Source organism: Equus przewalskii, chromosome 32 (assembly GCF_037783145.1).
Source record: "Equus przewalskii isolate Varuska chromosome 32, EquPr2, whole genome shotgun sequence".
NCBI classification, from domain to species: domain Eukaryota; kingdom Metazoa; phylum Chordata; class Mammalia; order Perissodactyla; family Equidae; genus Equus; species Equus przewalskii.
The window spans coordinates 18,076,705-18,097,409 of NC_091862.1; the positions used below are offsets into that span (position 1 = coordinate 18,076,705).

Here is a 20,705-nt window from a genome sequence, read left to right on the forward strand (position 1 = left end):
GAAAAAGGATTTTTGCCAAGTTGATTAATTTCTAGAATATCCCAACCTAGATTTTTCTTCTCTCTCAATGGAAGACTTGGGTTCCGTACCATTTAACTGCATAATGTCAGGCAAGTCCACCACCTACGTGGACACAGAATGCTCGTTTGAAAACGATGGGGTTAGACTAGAGATGACCTCCAAAAAATCTCTTTCTGGTCTAGGACGCTATGATTATATGACTTGATTATGCAACAAACTGGCAGAGAAATCTGAGCGTGGGTCAGATAGCGAGTCTTGGGGATGCGGCAGAAGTAACTGTATGCAACTACTATTTTTACAATATATTTCATTCCTAAAGCACATTTTATAAGTTCTCTTTCATTTCCACCCCATCTTTGAAATACCAAAGAACAAGAGAGGCATATTCAACTAAAGAAATTTATTTACTTTTTTTCTAGGTACACAGATGACATACTTATAGACAAGTTTTGATACATAGGAAAACCCTTCTGTCCACCTTTTTTTTGCTAAATGAATCATCACAATAATTTTTACAATTCTTAAAACAATACACAGCTTTCTTGGGCTGAAGCAATCGCAAGAACATATTGGTACTGGTATATTACAGCTACTTACAATGTTTAAGAACAGCAATGGAGAAAAATAAGTTATTTAAATATTGATTTCATATACAGAAAGTGCAATGTTGTTAGTTGTTATATAACTTGCTTGACAGTTTCTTGTTTTCTCTATCAATTTATAATCAAGATAACTTGGACTCAGACTACTATATATTTTTTCTTCCCGAAAGTAATACAGTACACACATGCAGCATTGACTTGGTGAACTGACTTCTTTTGCTGCAATTATGAAAGCAAACTTTGCTATGTCAGAAACTGATTTGCAATAGACTAGTAATTTCCAATTTCACCTATACCTGGGTTCAGGACAGAGAAAAGGCCTCTGACTAGGGAAAGGCCATGAAAATCTACCTGCTTCTTGGTTATCTGGGAATGTAAATAGTGGCTGGGCCTGGCTGCGTTTCCTCGTAGACAGCTTCAAAGTAAAAATTACACACAGCAGGTGTGTGGCTACCTGAGCTGAACTGCCTTCCAGGTTTCTTTTGTGCTTTCCAAAGACAACAGTTTTCACCATTCCAGAACATTCTGTACCAAGTGCAACTGATTAAAACTGGATATTGCTCAAGCCTGCCACCTGTCTGTCTTCTAGCATCCCCAGGCGGCCCCAAACCACCTCAGTCAAATGTCACACACAAACATTCAGGCTTTTCTAGGATCAATTAAACGTTTAAAGCAAAAGAAGACCAAACAAATACTAAAGATTAAAAAAAAAAAAAAGATTAAAGAAAAGCACAATAAAGTAAAAACTACCTCAGACCTCAGATTAGGGAGACCTTCCGATGGAAAATTACTCACGGTCCCTGAATTTGCTTTTTCTATGTGAAGGCAACGATTTCCAAAGCAGGGTGACAAAAATACGGTTTGGCATCCTCAAACGCTCATACTCAGAAAATTCCCTTTTCTGGTGCCACTTTCACTGAAATGAAAATCTTACACTGAAAATGAACTAATGCTTGGAAATTCACAGATTTCCCCTTCTCCTCTCTTACCTATTACATGACTCTTGTGTGGTCTTTTTGCTCAGCTTAAACCATGAGCGGTCTCTCAGAAGGCGACGCTGAGGGACTGTGGAAGCAGGATGAGGTGCCCAATTTACAGCACCCCTCTTACCACAGCACCCGAAACACATTCCAGCGACGCAGTTATATGAGAAACCTGCAGCCTTGTTGCAGTCCAAAAGGGCTGCTATGCTCACAGGAATGTCACAACACGAGATGACCAGAACGGGCTGTTTTTAAGAGTTCAGCAGAAATTTGGCAGCTTCAGTTTTTTATTCTATATTGCTACAACTTCTTCACATGGCATCTTATAGAAGGTGAATATTACAGAAGAAACATATATTATCTTAAAAAATGCCTACCAAAGCATGAAAAAATATATCACCTGAGAATATCCTCTTCCTCAGAAACATGGATCCAGGTATAGAAAGCAAATGCTAAAATGGCTTTGTAATGAATGAAATCACTTTTTTTTTTCCTGAGGGACATCACTTGTTTTAGTGAGCAGATGAAATAGTACAGAACTTTTAATCAAGCCTTTGGGTTCAAATTGTTTCTATTGTAATGATCACAACCAATGCTTAAAATAGTGCTTCTGATAAGAACGTAAAGGACAATCATTTGGTAAGCTATGGAAACCTACACAGCTTAGTTATCTAAATTTCTGCTTGCTAGAAAATTTGCTGAAATCAGTTGGAAAACAATTGAAAATATGCAACTACTTAATGCATGGCTACTGTGGTTTGGCTCCGAAATGAACCTTTATTTGAATTAAAAGAATTCTCTAAACAAGAAAAGAAGGAAAGCAATATCTTATTTATAAAACTGAAGACAAACCCTTTAAAAACATCTTAGAAATGATTTCCCTTTTTAAAAAAGTCTTTTCTGAAATATTCAACCTTACAATGACTTTTCACAAAGGGGGCCTGTTAGATGATGACTGAGTTTTGGAATGGATGTGGTCAAGATCCCAAGTCAATACTGCCACACAGTGACCAACACGATAAGAATACTAAACGGATTAAAATGAAAGGTAGTGGCTATAAAAACACACACACACACACACTTTCATACAAACACACATGATATCTTTGTGAATTTCAGATAGCTTTTTACTGGATTTGTGGTTAGTTTAAAAACTGAAAGCCAACGTGAAATTTGCCGGATAAACACCCCTACGAAGTAAGCCATGTTAGAATGAGACCATTAGAAAAGCCCATTTTTGCTGAAAACATCCCAGATATGTTAGCTGGCAGTCTAAGCTGGAAATTTGGAATGATGGTTTCAGGGTAGTGAACATTAGTTAGATAACTGCTCAAAAGCTTATATTAAGGCAAATAAAAGCTGATTGCTAGAAAGCAATTATTAAAATGTCTCTCATTTATCTAAAGGAGAATAGGACTTCCGTTTTCTAGTGCAGCCAGGTTTTCTTACTTTTGAACAAATGAACATGGTCAATAGTGTACAAGAGCTCCCGAGTCTATTACTTTGGCCTAGCTAAAGCCCGTCTGGCCCTCGGGTATCCTGCCGGGTGACAGAAGGGCAAGGACATCGTGAGAAACGGACAGGCTGCCCCTCCCTCTGCTCCCAGCCCTCTCCCAGCGCACCAGGACAGACCAGAGGCACAGCATTCGTGGCAAGTTGGCTTCTTGGTTCTTTTGTGTTCTGAAAATAAAACTAAGTGCTTGTCTTTTCTTTGGGGGTCAAAGAGAACCACACCAGTTTCCTCGAGGGGGTTTTTCCGGAGAAGAGAGGGTCGTCAGTCCTGTGCCAAGGTTTCGTGCTGTGTGGCCACAAATGGGGCCTTTCTCCAGGATCTGGTCTGCAGGTCCAGAGGAGGAGGAATTGCATCCGCGTCATAAGCACAGTGAAAGGGCGGCTCTTGTCCTGTCAGGTCCATTACGGGTCTGGCTACATGGCCTCGGGGCCCGGTGGCAGTTTGAAGAGTCTGGCCGCGGACACGAGCTTGCTTATGTGTCTCTCCTCTGTGATGCCGGCCTCCTGAAGACAACTGTGGGACAGAGAAGGCACTTGGCCCAGTGTGCTGAACCCCGCTTCAGTGAGGGCGCTGGCGTACATGGGCAGCCCGATGGAAACCAGCCAATCCGACACAGATGAAACGCACCCGGGAGAGAGGGGCTTCCTACAGATTTCTGTGAGTCCACCACTTGGGATCTGGATAAAGAAAGAGAGCAATTTTATCAAGCCTTAACACGTGCCATTGGGGGGGCTCCTTCTCACATGCCTGAAAGGAACACTGCTGAAACATCACCCTCCTAGGCTCTCAGAGAGCGATAATGCCATGAGACATCAAAGACCACAACTGGCATTGAGAATTCTTTCTGGACTTCTTAAAGGGGAGACAAGAAGTGTGTGAGGTTCCAGAAGGCAGTTGGAATGAGATCTAACCCCAATTATGTGCCCAAGTCTCCAGACTGTAAGTATTTATATTTCTGGCTATTTTGTCTCATGGTGATATGCTTTTCAATGAAAGGTGATTAAAGAGACAAATTTGTGAACTAGTGTGAAAAGTAAGATGTTCAATGGGTAGGGTTTTTATAAAGTAGATTTTCCACTGTATTTTGAGTCTACATTAACAACTAGAAAATTAAACACTTAATCAATATAGTCATAAAGAATTTAAAACACAATACTATCAAGTGTTGGCCCGGGCAGTGAAATGGACAGACACTTGACTTCCGGGAAGGTCAAGGGCTATACCTTTCAGAAAAGTAATTTACTAACAAATGTGCAAATCTTTGAGATTTTGTGCAGTCTCGTTGGAGCAAACCCTCTTGAAGGAATGCATCCTCCGAAATTAACCTTGACGTCTACAAAGATGTATCGACAAGGATGTTCTTTACTATATCATTTAAAATAAAAAATTGGACAAAAATCTAAATGTTTCAGCAGAGGCTTGGCTAAACGAGGCCACACTGACCTTCTAGAACACTTTGAAATATCAGTAATACAAAAGAATTTGCAGTAACAGAGAAATAGATTCATGATCTGATCACTGAAAATAATCAGGTTTCAAAACTGTACATTAACTATTGTATGTGTGTAGAGAAATGACTAGAAGGAGTTTTAAACATTTTTTTGTAGTGCTGGGATTATGGATAATTTTTTTTCTTTCCAAAACTGTATTTTTAAAACTTTGTAGGCTGAATATGTTTTATCTTCCCCCCGGGTGTCTCCTTTCTACAGCTATACGAGCCCTGGGCTACTCAGTGGTCGCCAGCATGCTCTTCATTAAGCTCTGTAACTAAATGGGCTTCAAAAAGCTGAGCAAGGGCCCGAAGCGCAGGCTGCTCACCGCCATGCGGTGCTGCTTCCGAAGCAGCTTCACGCGGATCTGGTCCATGTTGGCGGCGACGTCCCTGGCGGGCTGCTCTAAGTCCTCTGCGTATCTCTGTACCAGGGCTTCGGGAATCCCACAGCGGCCATGCTGCGAGGGCGGACAGAAATGCGTTATCAAGGGTGGCAAGGATCTTTTTCTGTTTCCAAACACAGCAAATGTAACGCAGGGTAAGACTCTTAACTACTAGAAAACAACACCAAAAGTTTTCACTGGAAGTGAATATTTTCTTTATAATCAGGATGGATGATTTAGAGAGAATACTTTTACATCTTTATCTTTCAGGGAGTGACGAACTCCAGGAAAATGTTTTGAAACATAATTAAAGCAGGACACAAGCATCTTATATTTTGGGGGCCAATTCCCTCATCTCGCTGTACCTTAGCATTTTGCAAATGTTAGGGAAGAGTCTCCTCAACTGCAGGGAATGGTGAACTTCTGCTGTCCAGACAGTCTGCTGTTTGTGCCTCATCTATGAAGAGCTGCGCCACCACACCACCATGCCAGCGTTTACTGTAGCGTTCTCACGAGCTGGCTCTAGTGCTCTAGTGGTTAAGATTCGGCGCTCTCAATGCCGGGGCCTGGGGTCTGTTTCCCATCAGGGACCCACACACTGTGGCAGGTGCATGTGGCTGTGATGCTGAAAGCTATGCCACTGGGGTTTCAAATACCAGCAGGGTCACCCATGGTGGACACGTTTCAGCAGAGTTTCCAGACTAAGACAGACTAGGAAGAAGGACCTGGCCACCCACTTTTGAAAAAACTGGCCATGAAAACCCTATGAATAGCAGCAGAGCAGTGTCTGACACAGCACTGGAAGGGGAGAGGATGGCACAGAAAGACTGGGCAGGGTTCCACTCTGCTGGACACAGGGGCGCCAGCAGGTGGATTGACTTAAAGTCACTAACAACAACAAAGAGTCCTCACTATCTTCCATTCAAAGGACTTTATTTAGTAAATATTGAGGAGGAGATCTTATTGTCAGGCAATTATAAGGCATTGGTGGTCATAAGAATTTCAGAAAAAGGACTCCCAGGAATGCGTTATAACGAAGCATGCATTTCCATGAGTGACATATGGGGCTTCATTGATTATCATTTATTTGTCTTCAAAGTCATTTTGCTATTGGTAGATCTCTTTTTTTCAAATGAGAAATGAGTTTTCATTATAGATCTCAATGGTTTTGGTACAATGGGATTTTTATATAATCTTTCCCCCGCGTCACCCATACAGATAATTGTGCAATACGATTATTACATTTGAACAAGGTCCTACAATTTTCAAAGTACGTTCACCTTTATTTTATTTGCTCCTAATAATACCGCTAAGAGGTAGTTATGCAGGCTATTATTCATTTTCCATTTTCCATTGGGGAAATGAAACAGGGATTTCTTAAAGTCTAAAAACACACAAGCTAAAACATGGAAACTGGAACTCGAGCGTGCCCTGTCCACTCAACCATCCTTTCAGGACCCAGTTCTAGTACTGAGAGTGCTCCCTGCAAAACACAGCTGTCAAAAATTAAGAACAAAACAAGCAAAACAAAAGGAGAGAAAAGAAAAGAAAGGAAAATTCCGAGGCTGTATTTGCATTTAATCTGGACACTGTGCTCCCCGTTCACTCCAGCGCTCAGCACCCGGTGGCAGAGGCCCTGCTGTGGGGCATCTGTGCTCTCACGGTGAGATTGCACGCCCCCCCAACCACCACCGGGCTGGCCTCCTGGAGAAGCTGTGGTATTCCTCTCCCTGGCTGCCTGACATACAAGCAGAGGCCTGGGAAGCGAGGCCAGGGCCGTTGATACCTTATCAGAATAGGGCTCCTCGGTGAGATCGATGCCTTCGGCTCGTAGCTTGTTTTCAGTGAGCATCTCCAGATCGAGTCCCCGAGAACAGGAGATCTTCCTGGACAGAGCTGGGCCCAGCTTCACGCCGTGCTCCTGGAGGCTCGTGCTCTCTGGGAGCTCTGAGAGCCATGGTGGTGGCCTCGCACTCAAGGGGCTGCCAGGCTCCTGCCCTGAGGGAGGCCTAGAAGCCTGAGGAGAGTGACAGTCGCTGGGGCTGCTGGGGCTGCCCTTTTTAAGCGGCAGGCACGGGGCCTCGGGACCAGGAGGGACAAGGTGGAGGCCGTTGGAGAGGCGCTCTCTGCTCTTCTTAGCAGGAACAGGTGGAGGCTGTGCAGGATTTCGCGCCTGCGTCCTTGTCTCTGGGCCCCTCTGCTCAGCATCAGTGCCTTCTTTGGTGCCCATGGGGTGACAGGTTCCTTCAAACTCTAGTCCCTTTCTGTGACCCTCAAGAGGCGTCCTTGTTAAACTGTGTTTAACTCCGGGAGGGTGAGCATCGTAGTTTTTGGGCAAACATGGAGGAGGGGACGTGCCACGTGAAGAGGCTGCTATCGAGCCCTCTGGTTTCTTAGTAGTCACTTTCTGAGGTTCAGAAAATCTCTTGCTTTGGGTCAGTAGCAATGCATTGTCAACAGCAGAAGCTCGCTCAGGGCTTGGAACCTTTGTGATGGACGAGGCTGTCTTTTGTGGCACTTCCGGTACAATCTGAGGGGAGGGTTTTGTCACCTCGCCAGGCACATCCTTGCCAGCATCAGGCTCTCCTTGCAGGTCATCCAGGGAATGGGATCGGGGCCAGGTGTCCACAGTCTGGGAGCCCTCCAGGGTCTCAAAGCTCCGACAGATGGAAACGGGGAGGCTTCTGCGGTTTTTATTCAAACCAGTCACAGACGGTTGGCCACAGCGCTTGGAGGGGTGGGGGGTGAGACCGCTGCCCAGCCTGCCGTCCTCCCGCTGCTTCAGCGCGTCTGCCGACTTCATCAGAGGCAAGGTTGGGTAGTTACCCAGCTGGTTCCTGCCGAAAGACTTCAAGCTGGACTCGGCTGATGACTTGGCAGAGAGAAGGCCGCTTTTCCGAGTCTTGCCTATGAGACAAGGAAATATTTTACAATCACATCTGAAAAAGCCAATCAATCAGATTGACGTATAAAGGTGTGCTGACATAACTGAAATCTCCAACTTCCCTACCCCATTGTTGAATCATACTACGGACATAAAATCATCATTTAAGACGTTGGGCGACAGAGGGTTATTATGGTCCATTTTTGTTTTTAGAAAGCATTCTCAGTCTTATTAAAGGACTCATGGCTGCTGAAATTAATTGAGTTATGTGAAAAGAAATATGCTGTGTCAGGCAGTAAAGTAAATCTAGGCCCAGTGTCCGTTCCCAGCCGTATAAGGGCGGAAGACGGGTGATCATGCATACTCCATTTGGAAACCACACTGATGGGATTTCTGTTGAGAGAGTACAATTTCCTAAGGTCTCGGTTGAAAACGGAAGGTGGGCTGAATTCCTGGACAGGTTCTAGAAATGGTGGCCCTAAGGTGCACTGGTGACCAGCGAATGCTCCCACTGCACCTTCCTCTTCACGGTTTGTCCACGTGCGTGAGGTACATGCATCCTAGAAACAGTCAACCAACCTTGGTATAAATAAGCAAACAAGCTTAAGTGAGCATTTTGCCTGCGACAATCTATAAAATACTGACATGGTTCTAATTCCCAGTGAAGCAAACGCCCTGATCACAATAACCTGTCTGACTGATGACTGAAGTATCAACCAGATATAATCTACTTATCTGAAAATGGTTGATTGCTATTAATCGCTACTGCTTGATGAGCTTTACTGAAAATTTACTATCTATGCGTCACGCGCTGTGCTAAATGCTTAGTTTTCATCAATACTTTTAACGCACACAGGCTATAATTACTGTCCTTTGTTACATTTTTGGTAAATACCGTGTTTGGTGTGTGCTTTGACACTGGGCTCAGGGGAATACTCTGGATGATAAAGCAAAGGGGTCAAATGATCTTAGCACTCCAGGCCTACAGAAAAAGACAAAAATCTTAAACCCGCATCAGGTTTGAAAGGTGCAAAGAAATGGCTGGCTCAATTCTCTGGAAAGCTACTATCCTGTAACTTAAGGTTCTCTTCCTGGTCTGTTGTTTCAGTAAACATTGCTAATAAATATTTTAATTTAGAATTTGGGCATCTCCCCATTAAGCATGCTCACCCTTTCAATAAGAGAGCAGCAAGGAGAAATCAGGTGGTTGGGAGGGGAAGATGGGGTGTAGACAGAGCCCACTCTAAGAAGGAAATGGAGACTTTTGGGTAAATGAAAGACATTCTCTGATAAAATCTCTATGTGTGTGCTGTATAAATGAGGGGAAAGGAACAAAAATAAAAAGCTTGCGACACTGTGACATCATCATAAGTGGTTTGGCCATTATCAGTAGACAGAAAACCAAATTCCTCCCATGATTTCACAGCTGTCTACCAAGCTTGCTATAATTTCAAACTGATCATATTAAACGTATCATGTCAAGCATAATGCCAGACACTAAGCCCGATAGATAAGAACAGGAGCCTCCTCAGTCAGACATTTTGTTAATGACCCCATCCTTTTTGATAAGACACAAATCAGCAACTGAAGTATTCTACATTTGGCAAAGCAGAGTCATGGTCAAATGACACCCGTCTTCCCGTAAGTATAATAACGTGAGGCCTCAGACCCCGGCCACCTGTATGTTAGTAACATGCTAACATTATTAGGCATTATTAGGAATTATTTCATTGTTGCATGGAGATCATTAGCCCAGTGTTACTACTGAATATACTGACCATGGTCCCATTTTTCAGTAATAAAAAAATCATCACAGAGAAAATGGGATATACCCAGGTACGAGGGAAATACCTCTTCAGAAGGCATATCACGTTAAACCTATAGTTTAAAAATCAGTTAAAATGGAAAATTCTTAAAACTCTTTTAGAATAAATTTTAGAAATACAGCTTTCCTTCTCTTGAACTCTCAGTATAAACTATACATATAAATTGCATGTTCGCACTCTGCTTCTATTGGAAAGATCCCTGAATTCACCCTGAGGTGGAAGGATGGTTGGCCAGCAGCTTCTGTCTAGTCCCTCAGCAGGCACACCTCCATTCTCTTGAGCATTAAGAGATCTGCCGGTGATGTCTGTAAAATCGTTACCAACCCACAGCAGTTTGGAGGAGAATTAATTTACCGAAAATGTTTGGATGTGGAAAGGTTATTAGCAGAAAGAAAAGCCTTCAGGATTTTGATGTTTCCTGGAACCGAGGAGTCCTGTGCTCCGGGTGGGTTTTGCATCCCATCTTGACCCAGGCTCTCTTAACATCGGGATGTGGGGAGAACCATGATCTTCCCAAATTGATACAACGCTTTAAGTGGCAGAGCTCATGGGTCAAATCTTGAGGTCTCCAAAACGCTCATCAGAATTGGGATTAGGGGAAAGTGAGCAAGGCGCCCAGGGGCACACTTGGAGGAAGTGCTCACTCTCAGCCACACACGTGCAGTTGGTACCCAAGAGGGAGTGCCTCCTTCATGTCTGCACCCTGCCCGCTCACCCGCATCACTCTAGTCCTGGTTTTGGTGCCCACAATGGCTCTCAACCTATTTTTTAAATCATGATCTAGAGTAAGAAAGACATTGACATCATCACCCATTACACACAGACACAACTGCACACAGACACAAGTGCAACAAAGGTCACAAGTCACAACTCTGATCTTCCCTTTGGAATGCACCCTGATTTTTTCTATTCAATCTCACAAAACTGTTCATGACCCTCTAAATTGATTTCACAACCCACTAACAACCTGCAATCTAGAGTTTAAAAAGCTTGGCTTTAGTAGGCACTCAATAAATATTTTAACACATGCACTACTCGATGGAATTCCAATGGCAGCTAAAAACTCGACCCTTGGCATTTTTCATGACGGTCTTCAAGTGTTCGACAGATTTAGGGGAACCTTTACTACAGTTTCTAATCTTGCTATAATGGGAGTTTTGGAATCGCAACAGGAAACCACAGAGCCCCCCCCGGGAGCATTGAGTGCACTTGACCCCCTTCCACTTAAGACTCCTCTTCTGTCTGAGACGGGAGTTTCTGCAATTTCCTATTGATGGCTTCCCGACAGCTAGGACAGCGGGGCCACAAACAAGACGTGCAGCCCTCCCTCAGCAATGGCTCTGTGCTCAGCCTGCGCGGCGGAGGCGGTCAAGACACCGCTTCTTTTGTGACCCTGATGGATGCTGTACATGGTAAATTGTTTTCCTTACAGATCAAATAGTTCCCAACACTCAAATGCTGGTTTTTCCTGCATAAAGAAAAGGACATAGGAGACACACAATTTTGGTTTTACAGCTGCAGGTATTTCAGAGGGCATTTATTCCCCTCACACAGCGGCCAGGAGGAACAGAGAGGGAGGCTAACCAGAGACCAGAATGGTGGAGAGGTTGGAAAGGAAAAGGTTATCAGTAGTTCATACAGTAAGAGAATTGTCCTTTTTCAGAAAATTGTATTTTGAAATCAGAAATTTTCAAGAGTGTCCTTCTTAATGAAGCTTCATTTATAAAAGAGATCAAGACTGAAGGGTGGGGGTGGCTTGAGGTCAAGCCCAGGCAGGTCCCCACCCCCTCCGTGACCACCATGCCTCATGCCACCCAGGCCCCCCATGGCCCCTGGGACATGCTGGACTCCCGGGGTCGAAGGTAAAACCATGGCTCTGGGCAATATGAGTTCCTGAAGCAGAAGTTACGAATTTCACAAGGAGCACTGGCTCCTTCAACCACACCTTGCATTTATTTCTCCACTCAATAAAAATACTTTCCTAGTGAGAACGAGAACAGAATCCCGCAGCTTGGTTTAATATTTGAACAGACAAAGGTGGGGACACATTCTTAACTGTTAAGCTGACAGAGCAGAAAAGACAAAAAAAGGAAAAAAAGTCAAGTCTATTTTCAGAGCATCTTGCTTTTAAAGCACTTTTAGTTTGTTTGAACGGTGGGCTGGCAATTTCACATCTTTGTTGCATATTTTTACGCTGCTTTTCAAAGTGAAATTTATGGCTGATCCCGTTGTTCCAAAATCTGTTCACTGGATGCCTGCTATGTGTACAACTATGGAGGCTATAAATAAACCACTGATTTGAACTGACTTCATCATCCGCAGTGGACATGGGACACACATTCCAACTAATGGCAGAAATACTTTATTTTCCCAAAACTTCCAGTAACTAGACCATGGGTAGGGCTGGGCCAGTGACGTGGAAGTTTGGGGACCATAACTCTGAGCCCTAGTCATGCGCTTTGAGGGAGAACGAAGGAAGCACCATATTATATGTGGGGAGTTACACTGTGTCTAGCTAGTGTGAAGTTTGCAGATTCTTTTAAAACAAAAATGTAATATTTTAAGATTTATTCATATACCCTTTATTTATTCAGAGATCTAGCTTCCACAAAAATGAAGCAACGACTGTTTGGATAAAGTCAGCCTTTCACTTTCTTTTAATATGGATTTAGATATTTTTGTACCGTCGTCTTTGACAGACCACGGCCCGAATCTATCTTTTCATCGAAAGAGTCACTCTGCAACTGTGATCCCCAAGCTAATGAGCCTGCCCGCCTCCCTGGGCAGTGTCGGAACGCCGAGGGCTGCCCCTGCTCAGCTCACTGTCTCAGAGAAGAGAAACTGGGTGAGGGACGAGGATGGGACTGAAGGACTGAACCTTCGGGCCCTGGCTTTGCATATTCTTAGTGGAGCTCCTCAAAATCCTCCTCATATGGAGACGAGAGCTGCCTGAACGGCAGTCCTAACCACTGGCACCGTCTTACTCCTCAGAATAAATAAGCCAGTAAGTCAGCAAAGAGAGGCCTTTGATGGGAGGTGTTGCCTTTTTTCTCGTTAAAAATCTGTACACCTATTTTAATCTAATCCATGGTTTTTGAAGGTACTAATTATAACAAGTACAAACTAAACCCCTCTTTAAAGTTCTGCTAAGCTCAGAGAGCCGTAGCTGATGTGTGTCGACACTAAGTAGTTTGGAGTATGGACTTGAAAATGCTTATGGTATTCAAAAGTACCTAATTCGTAGTCAGCTAGGTATTAATATATTATTAACTTTGTTTAATTCTCAGAACAATCTATAAAAGAGAAACTCGCATTACTATTTCACAGGTAAGGGGGCTCAGAGGCATGAAGGAATTTGACCAAAGTCTTCAGCTATGCGCTGGTCAGGGTTCAAACCCATGTGTCTTCACCCTAAACCCCACAGCTCCGGTCATGATCCACCCTGGGGGCTAAGACTCTAAGAGTTTCAGGACAATAGAAGGTTTAGGGTTCCCTTCTTTGACACACAAGTTTGGTCTTAAACTCTCCGTTTCTGTGCTAAGCAGGATGGAAAAATAACTGATGAGAAGACTGCTGTGAACTCATTTCTCAAAAACCTCAGTTGCTTAGCTTCTTGAGAGATGTTCATGCTTCCTACGGACCTTAATTAAGCACCAATAATCCTGGAAAAACTCCTCTCCCTATTGCCAGTATTCCACAAAGCAATGGCTCAGCAAAGGCTGAGGAGAAACATGGTCATTAGCCAAAGCACAGACGTCCAGAAATGGCCCAGTGGCTTGCACGTTAAGATTCGTTCATGAGGGTCTGTGCTGACATTACCGTTTTCCAGGTTCTCACTGCTTTCATAGCATCCTGAGTCTCGCGGAGAGCATCCACTCAGGCCCTGGCTGTCCACGAGCAGCTTCTCCTGGGATCCGGACTGGTCGCTGTTACCTGGAGAAGGTGGGGACACAGCATGGAATCAACAGGGGAATGTAAAGAGGTTTCAAGGTCAATCAGGATCCAATGATTCAGCCTCATTTATCACCATACATTTCTACGCCTTGGACTTTGGGAAGAGAACGAATCATTTTCAAGTAGATGAGATCAAAATGAACATGTGAGATCAGAATATTTTTCTTTTCAAATTAAGTATCACATAAAGATCAACTTGGAGAGAGAGCACACAGCGGGAATCATCGATGCCTTCTAAGTTACCCAGAGAATGACTCTGGCCTCAGGCCAACCAGGGAGAGGAGAAATTCAGAGCATTGTGTCAACAGTGGGGGAAGAGCAATCGTAGTCCTTTCTGAGGGACAGTACCATCCAGTGGAAGCAAAGAGGGAATAATTGCCCTTTTCACACAGAGGTATTGGGTCGCATGCTTCTTAGAGAGCTATGATTTGTGCTTCAAGTTACTTGTCACCAGCTTTCCAAATTTGGGAGCTAACAGAAAAGTGTCAAATGAAATATCAAATTTTATTAGCATTTAGGAGCACTCTTAGCCCTTGGGGACACATGCTCCCTCTTGTATTATCTCATTAGGAGGAAGGCCGGCAAAAAAGAACAAGGACCCACAAACCCATGAGGGGCCAGGGGCAAATCCTTTTGTTTCTGTCCTTTGGAACATGTTAGCAGGTTTTCTTTCCTTTTTGCCTCCTCCCTTTGTCTTGGGGCAGCATTTCTAGTCCTCTTATGCAAAGGGAAGACATGGAAAGCTCAGGAAGCCCTCTCACGTGGACAGTAAATAATGAATACTCTTAAGTGGATGAGTGACAGTGGAATGTCCTCATTCTAAGGAACCCTTTTAAAGAGAACATCAATGTTGAGTGAAAGTCTGCCTACAGTAAGCCACGTAGAAAATCACGGGGGCCTTTACCACCCAGCAGTGTCATTCTGCATGTCCTACAGAGGACACGTGTGGCCCTACATGGGATTGAGGTTACATGAAGAACATCTTTGTGTTATTATGCAGAGTAAATGCTTGGTCACATGAAATGGAAGTGAAGAAAATATATTCTCCATAAAATAACTAGTTGCACAATAATGGCTTTAAGTTATTTTCCTTTCTCTTCAATTCCTCTTCCCCCACCATATACACAAAGAAGAAAGAAATCGATACGCCAGAAATCTGATGCCTTTTCTCAGGTCATTCAAAAAAAAACTGCGGGAAAGCAGAGGGCTGCCCTTCCACATATGTGCCAGCTGTTTCTACTGTCCACTCACCACTTCCTGTTTCTATTTCTCACATGGAATGCATTTCACAACAGAAATCATGACAGAGTAAGTTCTTAAATTAGAACCCCAAATTAACAAGTGCTATTTTTAAGATGATTAATGAAAATTTAACTAATTGGAAGCACAAGGGCAAATCCTCCCCCAACCCATGCACAAAACGTGGAACATTCTAGAATGATGTCCTCATTGTGTGGAAGAGTCTGTGGATTTGGAGTGGCCTTTGTTCTAGCCTAGCATGTTATTTAGGAAAATGATACTTAACAAAATGAGGGCTTTGAGCTATCAGTTACAACCCGGGAGGAGGAACTGATGTGGCTTGGCCTTGGCGAGACAGTTCAGCGTGCCACTGCGGCCAAAACAGACTCCAAAGTGCTGACCAATGGGAACGAAAGAGAAAACTTGTCCCCTGCTGCTGCACGAAAACACAGACTGTGTCTGCATCTTTGGGGATGCTAGTCTCACCAGACGCGGCAGGGTACCGGAAGTCATTATGGGGAGGGAAGGGGTCCCTTGCGTTGCCTGAAGACCGAGGTTCAATTTATAGAATCATGAGGCACACGTCCAGGGGTAGAGCTACTTTCTTCCCAGAAAATCCAATCAGTAGCTACTAAGCAGGAACCCAACTATCAAGTTTAGCAAGATCCCCTAAAACGAAAGCTGGTGTTTCCTAAGTAAGTTGCTCTCCTTCATTAGGGAGAACGAAGAGGTGGGGTACCCCCCTTAGATGGACTGCACCTTCAAGGCCACAGCCTCTCCCTGCACTTATCAGCATTAATGCCAAGTATAAAGGACAAGAAGGAAGGCAAGCGAGAACCATGAAAATCCTCACAGTCAAGTAAGAGTGGAGGACCGTGACGTGGGGCTGAAACCCCATTTGGGCATGACCCGAATTTGGGCCTGAAGGGACTCTGCTTGGGCCAGAGCTCTCCCCTACCCCATCTGAATATACATGCACACAGACACATATGGAGGAAGAACATGCTAAGACATTCATGAGATCCATGAACATCAAAAGGTGCTTGCGTGCGAGGATGCGTCATGTTCTGGAGAACAGTTACCGCGGGAAGGAAGGAGGGAAGGGAAAGCGCTTCCTGGACAGCAGGCCTTTCAATGAGCTTCTAACATTTATTTCTTCAAAAACTTAGGATTGAAGCAAATGTGGCAAAATATTAACTTTAGTTGGATTTCGGAAGTGGACATGTGGTTTGTTTCATTTTTCTCTGTACTTTTCTCAACAATTGAAATCACTGCTGATGAAAATTCTTACAAAAATTATCTTCTTAAAAGAGAGCTTTTAATTGGCACACCTGGGACAGTGGGTTTGGGATCAGAGTAAGGAATGCTATTGGACAATTAGAGTCCTTTTGCAATGGAACCCGGTATGACGGCTGGCACTGCCCATGCACGGATGCAGTGAGAACGGCTGCGGGGCCCGACTGCCATGCCAGGCTGCAATGTGCTTCTTGCTCCTGTGGGAGGCTGGCTACAAAGCTTACGATATCTCTAAGATCTCAATAGATCTCCGCATCTGTCTAGTGTATAGAAATTGAGTTTGACAGAAATCGATTGCATTCCCCTAAGTTATCAGTCACTTAGAAAGAGTACTTCTCAAACACAATGAATTTAACTGCCTTTAATGTGAAATCTTATAATCCTAGGATAAGTCTGGGCCCAGACTCTTGGCACTGATTGGTACCCCTGAGGCCTCAAAGCCCTTGTTTTAGAACCAATGAAAGGAAGAACTAGTTCACATATTAGGTGTATTCTAAACAGGGGCACAGCGTGGATTCGAAATGGGATTCATGAAGCAGCAAAGAGCACTCCTTCGACTTCTGAGTGAGCATCTTGATAGGCAAAGATTCCCTCCTACAAAATATCCCTGGGGAAAATCGCAGGACGTGACCCCAGGAGGGACAAGGAGTCTGAGTCAATGTCCACGACAAGACACTACGCACAGATCTGGGCTGATACTGGGAGTAAGCTTTGCTCCTCCCACATTCTGAATGCTAAAGGAAACGTAAGGGAGAGAGTGTACAGACCAGCTGTTCTCAGCGGCTGAGGAAGAGTAAATGAGCTGCTGTAGAGAGCAGATGTGGTCCAGGAGACCAGACGATTTAACATTAATTGATGTTAATATAGCTGGTTGGCCACGCCAGGCACAGGGCCAGGCTCTTTAACACACAGCCTGGCCACAGATCCCCAAGGCGTCTCTGCAGGGACTTAAATACTAAAGAGACTTGGTATTAAAGTGATATTAACTACGAAACACAATTCCCTCTGAATCTATCCCTGAAGGCAGTGCGCTTACCTAGGGTTCATCTATCTGATAGCACGTGGTCCTCTATCTTATCAGTTAATTTATAGGGAATACCTATTAAGCAGAAATGACTTTAACTGTACTGAGACACTTGTTTCCATGTCTCTTGGGCCTGATACATTCAATAATGTATAATTTTCTTTTTCCACCATTAACCAGGGTTTTGGTGTGTCTTTTAGCAATAGAAATGCTATTAGCGACTGATATCTCTGAAGCAGAGCCCTTGAAAGAAAATGCATTTGAATTCAATAACTGGAAAAGATACTCCCTTTACGATGGATAATTTCAGGAATATTTTCAATGTCAGACTGAAGAATAAAGAGCAAGATAAGACTGGGTTAATGGAGCAAAGGATACGGTGTATTCAAATAGACTGCATAAAAGCCGTGAGCTCACTGACTTCTGTTCACGGGCTGTAAAAACGAGCTATCCTTTAGGCTGGGAATTCACAATGCAGAATTCTCTGTCTACCTATTTACTTCAGACATTTCCTCCTTCTTTAATGGAAGCTGATGAATTTCACTTATTCATTAACCAATTTATTCAAGAAGAAAACACTCTTCGCATCCTCTCAGAGATAATTAACCCCTGGCTGGGCAAGATACTTGCAGTTTTGTGCCCAGTATCCTAAGGACCTGCTGAAGGCTGAATACCCCAACAGGACCGAAGGTGGCACCTACTGTGTTTCTTAAGAAAACTGCAATTCAACTCTCCCTGACTCCAGGGACCTACGCACATGCTGGCAGCTTAGGGGAGGCCTCCTGGGGACCTAAGAATGTGGCTGATCTGACGACAAACACTTGTGGACAGGAGAGACTTACTGTCATATTCCTGTAACAGCTCCACCGCTGTCAAGAGAACAGCTCTGTGTTCTGGGTCCCTGATATTTAACTCATCCAAGTCCTCTTCCTCCAGGAGCTTAAACGTGTCCAAATCTTCATAGCCATTGAACAGGAAAGTGGGCATGTGCTCCTGTGAGGGAAAGAAGTGAGTTGGCAGGCCCAGCCATACGATATGTGACCGACAACCAGCCTCAAACCCCTAAACTCATTTTCCACAGTCATTTTTATACTAATTGGAAGATTAGTAAGTATCGCTTGTAATCTACTCTGTACCTTTCAGTCCTACAGCTTAGCTGGCAGGCAGGGCAGTTCATTAAGAAGACGTACACTGCAGGCTGAGAGGGACTGTACTGGCCTGCATTTTAATTGTGCCCTTGCTAGGAGCTGATGCCTTTAACGCCGCACAACACACAGAGGAGGAGACTCTTCTTTCATTTACAAACTATTGAAATCCAACTCAGAAAAGGCCTGTGACTTCCTCAGGAGCCAGAGGGCTTTGCAAGGAGGAGACAGATCTACCCCTGCAGCCCCACCCCACAAGACGCTGGGAGTAATGGTGGAGAGGGGAGAGGGCGAATCCTCATGGCGTCTGTGCAGCCGAGTGAGCAGGGCGCCACGGGTTTGTGCTTACAGCCCTTCCTGGTAGTGGCTCAAAGCTCACAGCTCTTTGAAAGCTGCTCTAGGGGCAAGTAGCCAGTTTTGACCTGAGGGTTTTGCTATCACCCACAGCAGAGGTCAACGGGAACGTTAGAATATTGCTAACTATCTGGGTAGAGTAATGGATACTCGTCACAGTAATGGACTGCCCTTGTTGGGTGACATAAACCAGCCCTGACCCTTTCCCGAGGGGCCTCGCTTGCTTAGCTGAGGAGGAGGAGAGGACAGGTGGAGTAACGTGTGCCCAGCACAGGACGGGACTGACCTTCAGGTTGATCCGGTCAAGGAGGTCCTCCACGGACTTGGGCTGCGGTGGTCTTCCTTTCCTCCTCCTCCGGGTGGGGCGCTTCGGCTTCTCCTCCTCTTCATTGAGCACGTCCACGTAGATGAATTTGAACGTGCCCACCTTGTTGTTAAGGAGGCCCATCCAGGTGCCCATGGGTGGTTTGCTGATTATATCGATGATGTCTCCTTTCTGCAGCCCAGCAAACAAAGATCTTTCCATTAGGTACATTTCTACACGCGAAGCATGGATCAATCAGATGTGTTAATCATGCAGATGCGAAAACACTATGAGGGCCAGAATCAGGTCCTACAAGTCACCCTATGTGATCGGGGGTTTGGCAGAGGGCCAGAGAGAGCAACGCTGAAGTCCACACAGGCCTAAGGTGGCACCCTCCCCATCTTGCACCACAGGGTGAAGTGGGCCTGCAATGCCCGCCAGTGCTCATGGCTAGGTGGGCACCGGCTCTCTGAATGCCTTGCCATCATCCAGAGCTCCTACCTCCTAGAGAAAGAATTTCCCACTAATCAAACGCCAGTGGCAATCCCTGATCTGTAACTGCTTCACACATCTTGTGGAATGCCATCTGTCCCATAGGAATATCACTGATCACACAGAGAAGGCAGTAAGGTTTCTTAGCCAGAGGAAGCACAGAAACTGGAGGGTACAGGGCAACAGGAATTCTGGAAGGAAGCTGAGGTCAGAGGTCAGGGCCAGGGGGACGAGGTGGACGAGGTGCTAGCTGGTTCTGTTGTCTCCACACAGAGGAGACCAGTATATGAAGGTAGGCAAGACACCGGCCAGTATGCACCACAGTAGCCCAGCATTCAACAGCAAGGGGAAAGATCACCTCCTACAGAAGCAAGGAGCCGAGGTGTGGGGTCAGGCAGAGACACACCTTGAGCTTGAGCGAGTCCGTGTCATAGGGACTGGGCGTGAAGTCGGTGTGCACCCTGGCGCGCCCACAGAACGGGCCCCGGTAGGGGGGCTCCTCATCATCACCATCTTCCGACTTGACGCTCTCCCTGTTGCTGGTCGAGGAGTCGGTGGTACTTACTGTTTGACCACCTGCATGGGAAAAACAGAAGGAGAAGGGTGAATGCACATGTTCCGCATAGCAAAGCTGACAGGCACTGAAGGGACCGCAGATTAGGAAGCCAAGGGCTGAGGAGGCCAGTCTTGAGCCACAACCATGTTAGGACGAGAGCAGGGCCCAGTTATGAGTCCAGGGAAGGATCTGTGTTTTCTGATTGTTATCCCTCATCAAGCCCCTAACTGGACAGGGAACTCCCGCAAGTATCTTTAGGACCCAGGAATCCAGGTGACACAGAGGCTCACTAATGGAGGACACCGCAAGCCTTAACATTCATGACCTCTCATCTGTCAGGCACACCATTTTTACTCCATCTTACAGATGAAGAAACAAACTCAGATAGGTCAAGTAACTTGCTCAAGGCCAAATGCTTTTAAAGCAGTGGATTTAAACCTGGCCTCTTGTCACGGACCACTCGGCCGTCACCACCATCGGTCCTGGAGTGCTTGAATCAGTGACATTCATAATTCTCCTCTCTTCCAGCATCTCTTATTTTGTTGGTCATCTTCATGACCTTGAAGACCTGACTTATTCCCCTGCATTCTCCAGATCCTTCCTCTGAGATGCTTTTTCTATCTTCTCTGATCAAAAT

At 44.9% G+C, this 20,705-nt stretch overlaps 1 protein-coding gene across 17 annotated transcripts in view; it reads right to left on the minus strand.

The window, feature by feature from the left end:
- Window positions 1-406: 406 nt before the first annotated feature.
- Window positions 407-20,705, minus strand: part of SASH1 (SAM and SH3 domain containing 1) — a 300,681-nt gene continuing 280,382 nt past the window's right edge. For all 17 annotated transcript variants that reach the window (XM_008539539.2, XM_070602972.1, XM_070602966.1 and 14 more), the window contains 7 exons: window positions 19,919-20,088; window positions 19,003-19,212; window positions 18,060-18,210; window positions 13,524-13,637; window positions 6,781-7,901; window positions 4,938-5,069; window positions 407-3,796 (listed from right to left, as the gene is read on the minus strand). In XM_008539539.2, the coding sequence (XP_008537761.2) occupies window positions 3,533-3,796; window positions 4,938-5,069; window positions 6,781-7,901; window positions 13,524-13,637; window positions 18,060-18,210; window positions 19,003-19,212; window positions 19,919-20,088 (2,162 nt within the window). In that variant the 3' untranslated portion in view covers window positions 407-3,532. The remainder of the gene's footprint in view (window positions 3,797-4,937; window positions 5,070-6,780; window positions 7,902-13,523; window positions 13,638-18,059; window positions 18,211-19,002; window positions 19,213-19,918; window positions 20,089-20,705) is intronic.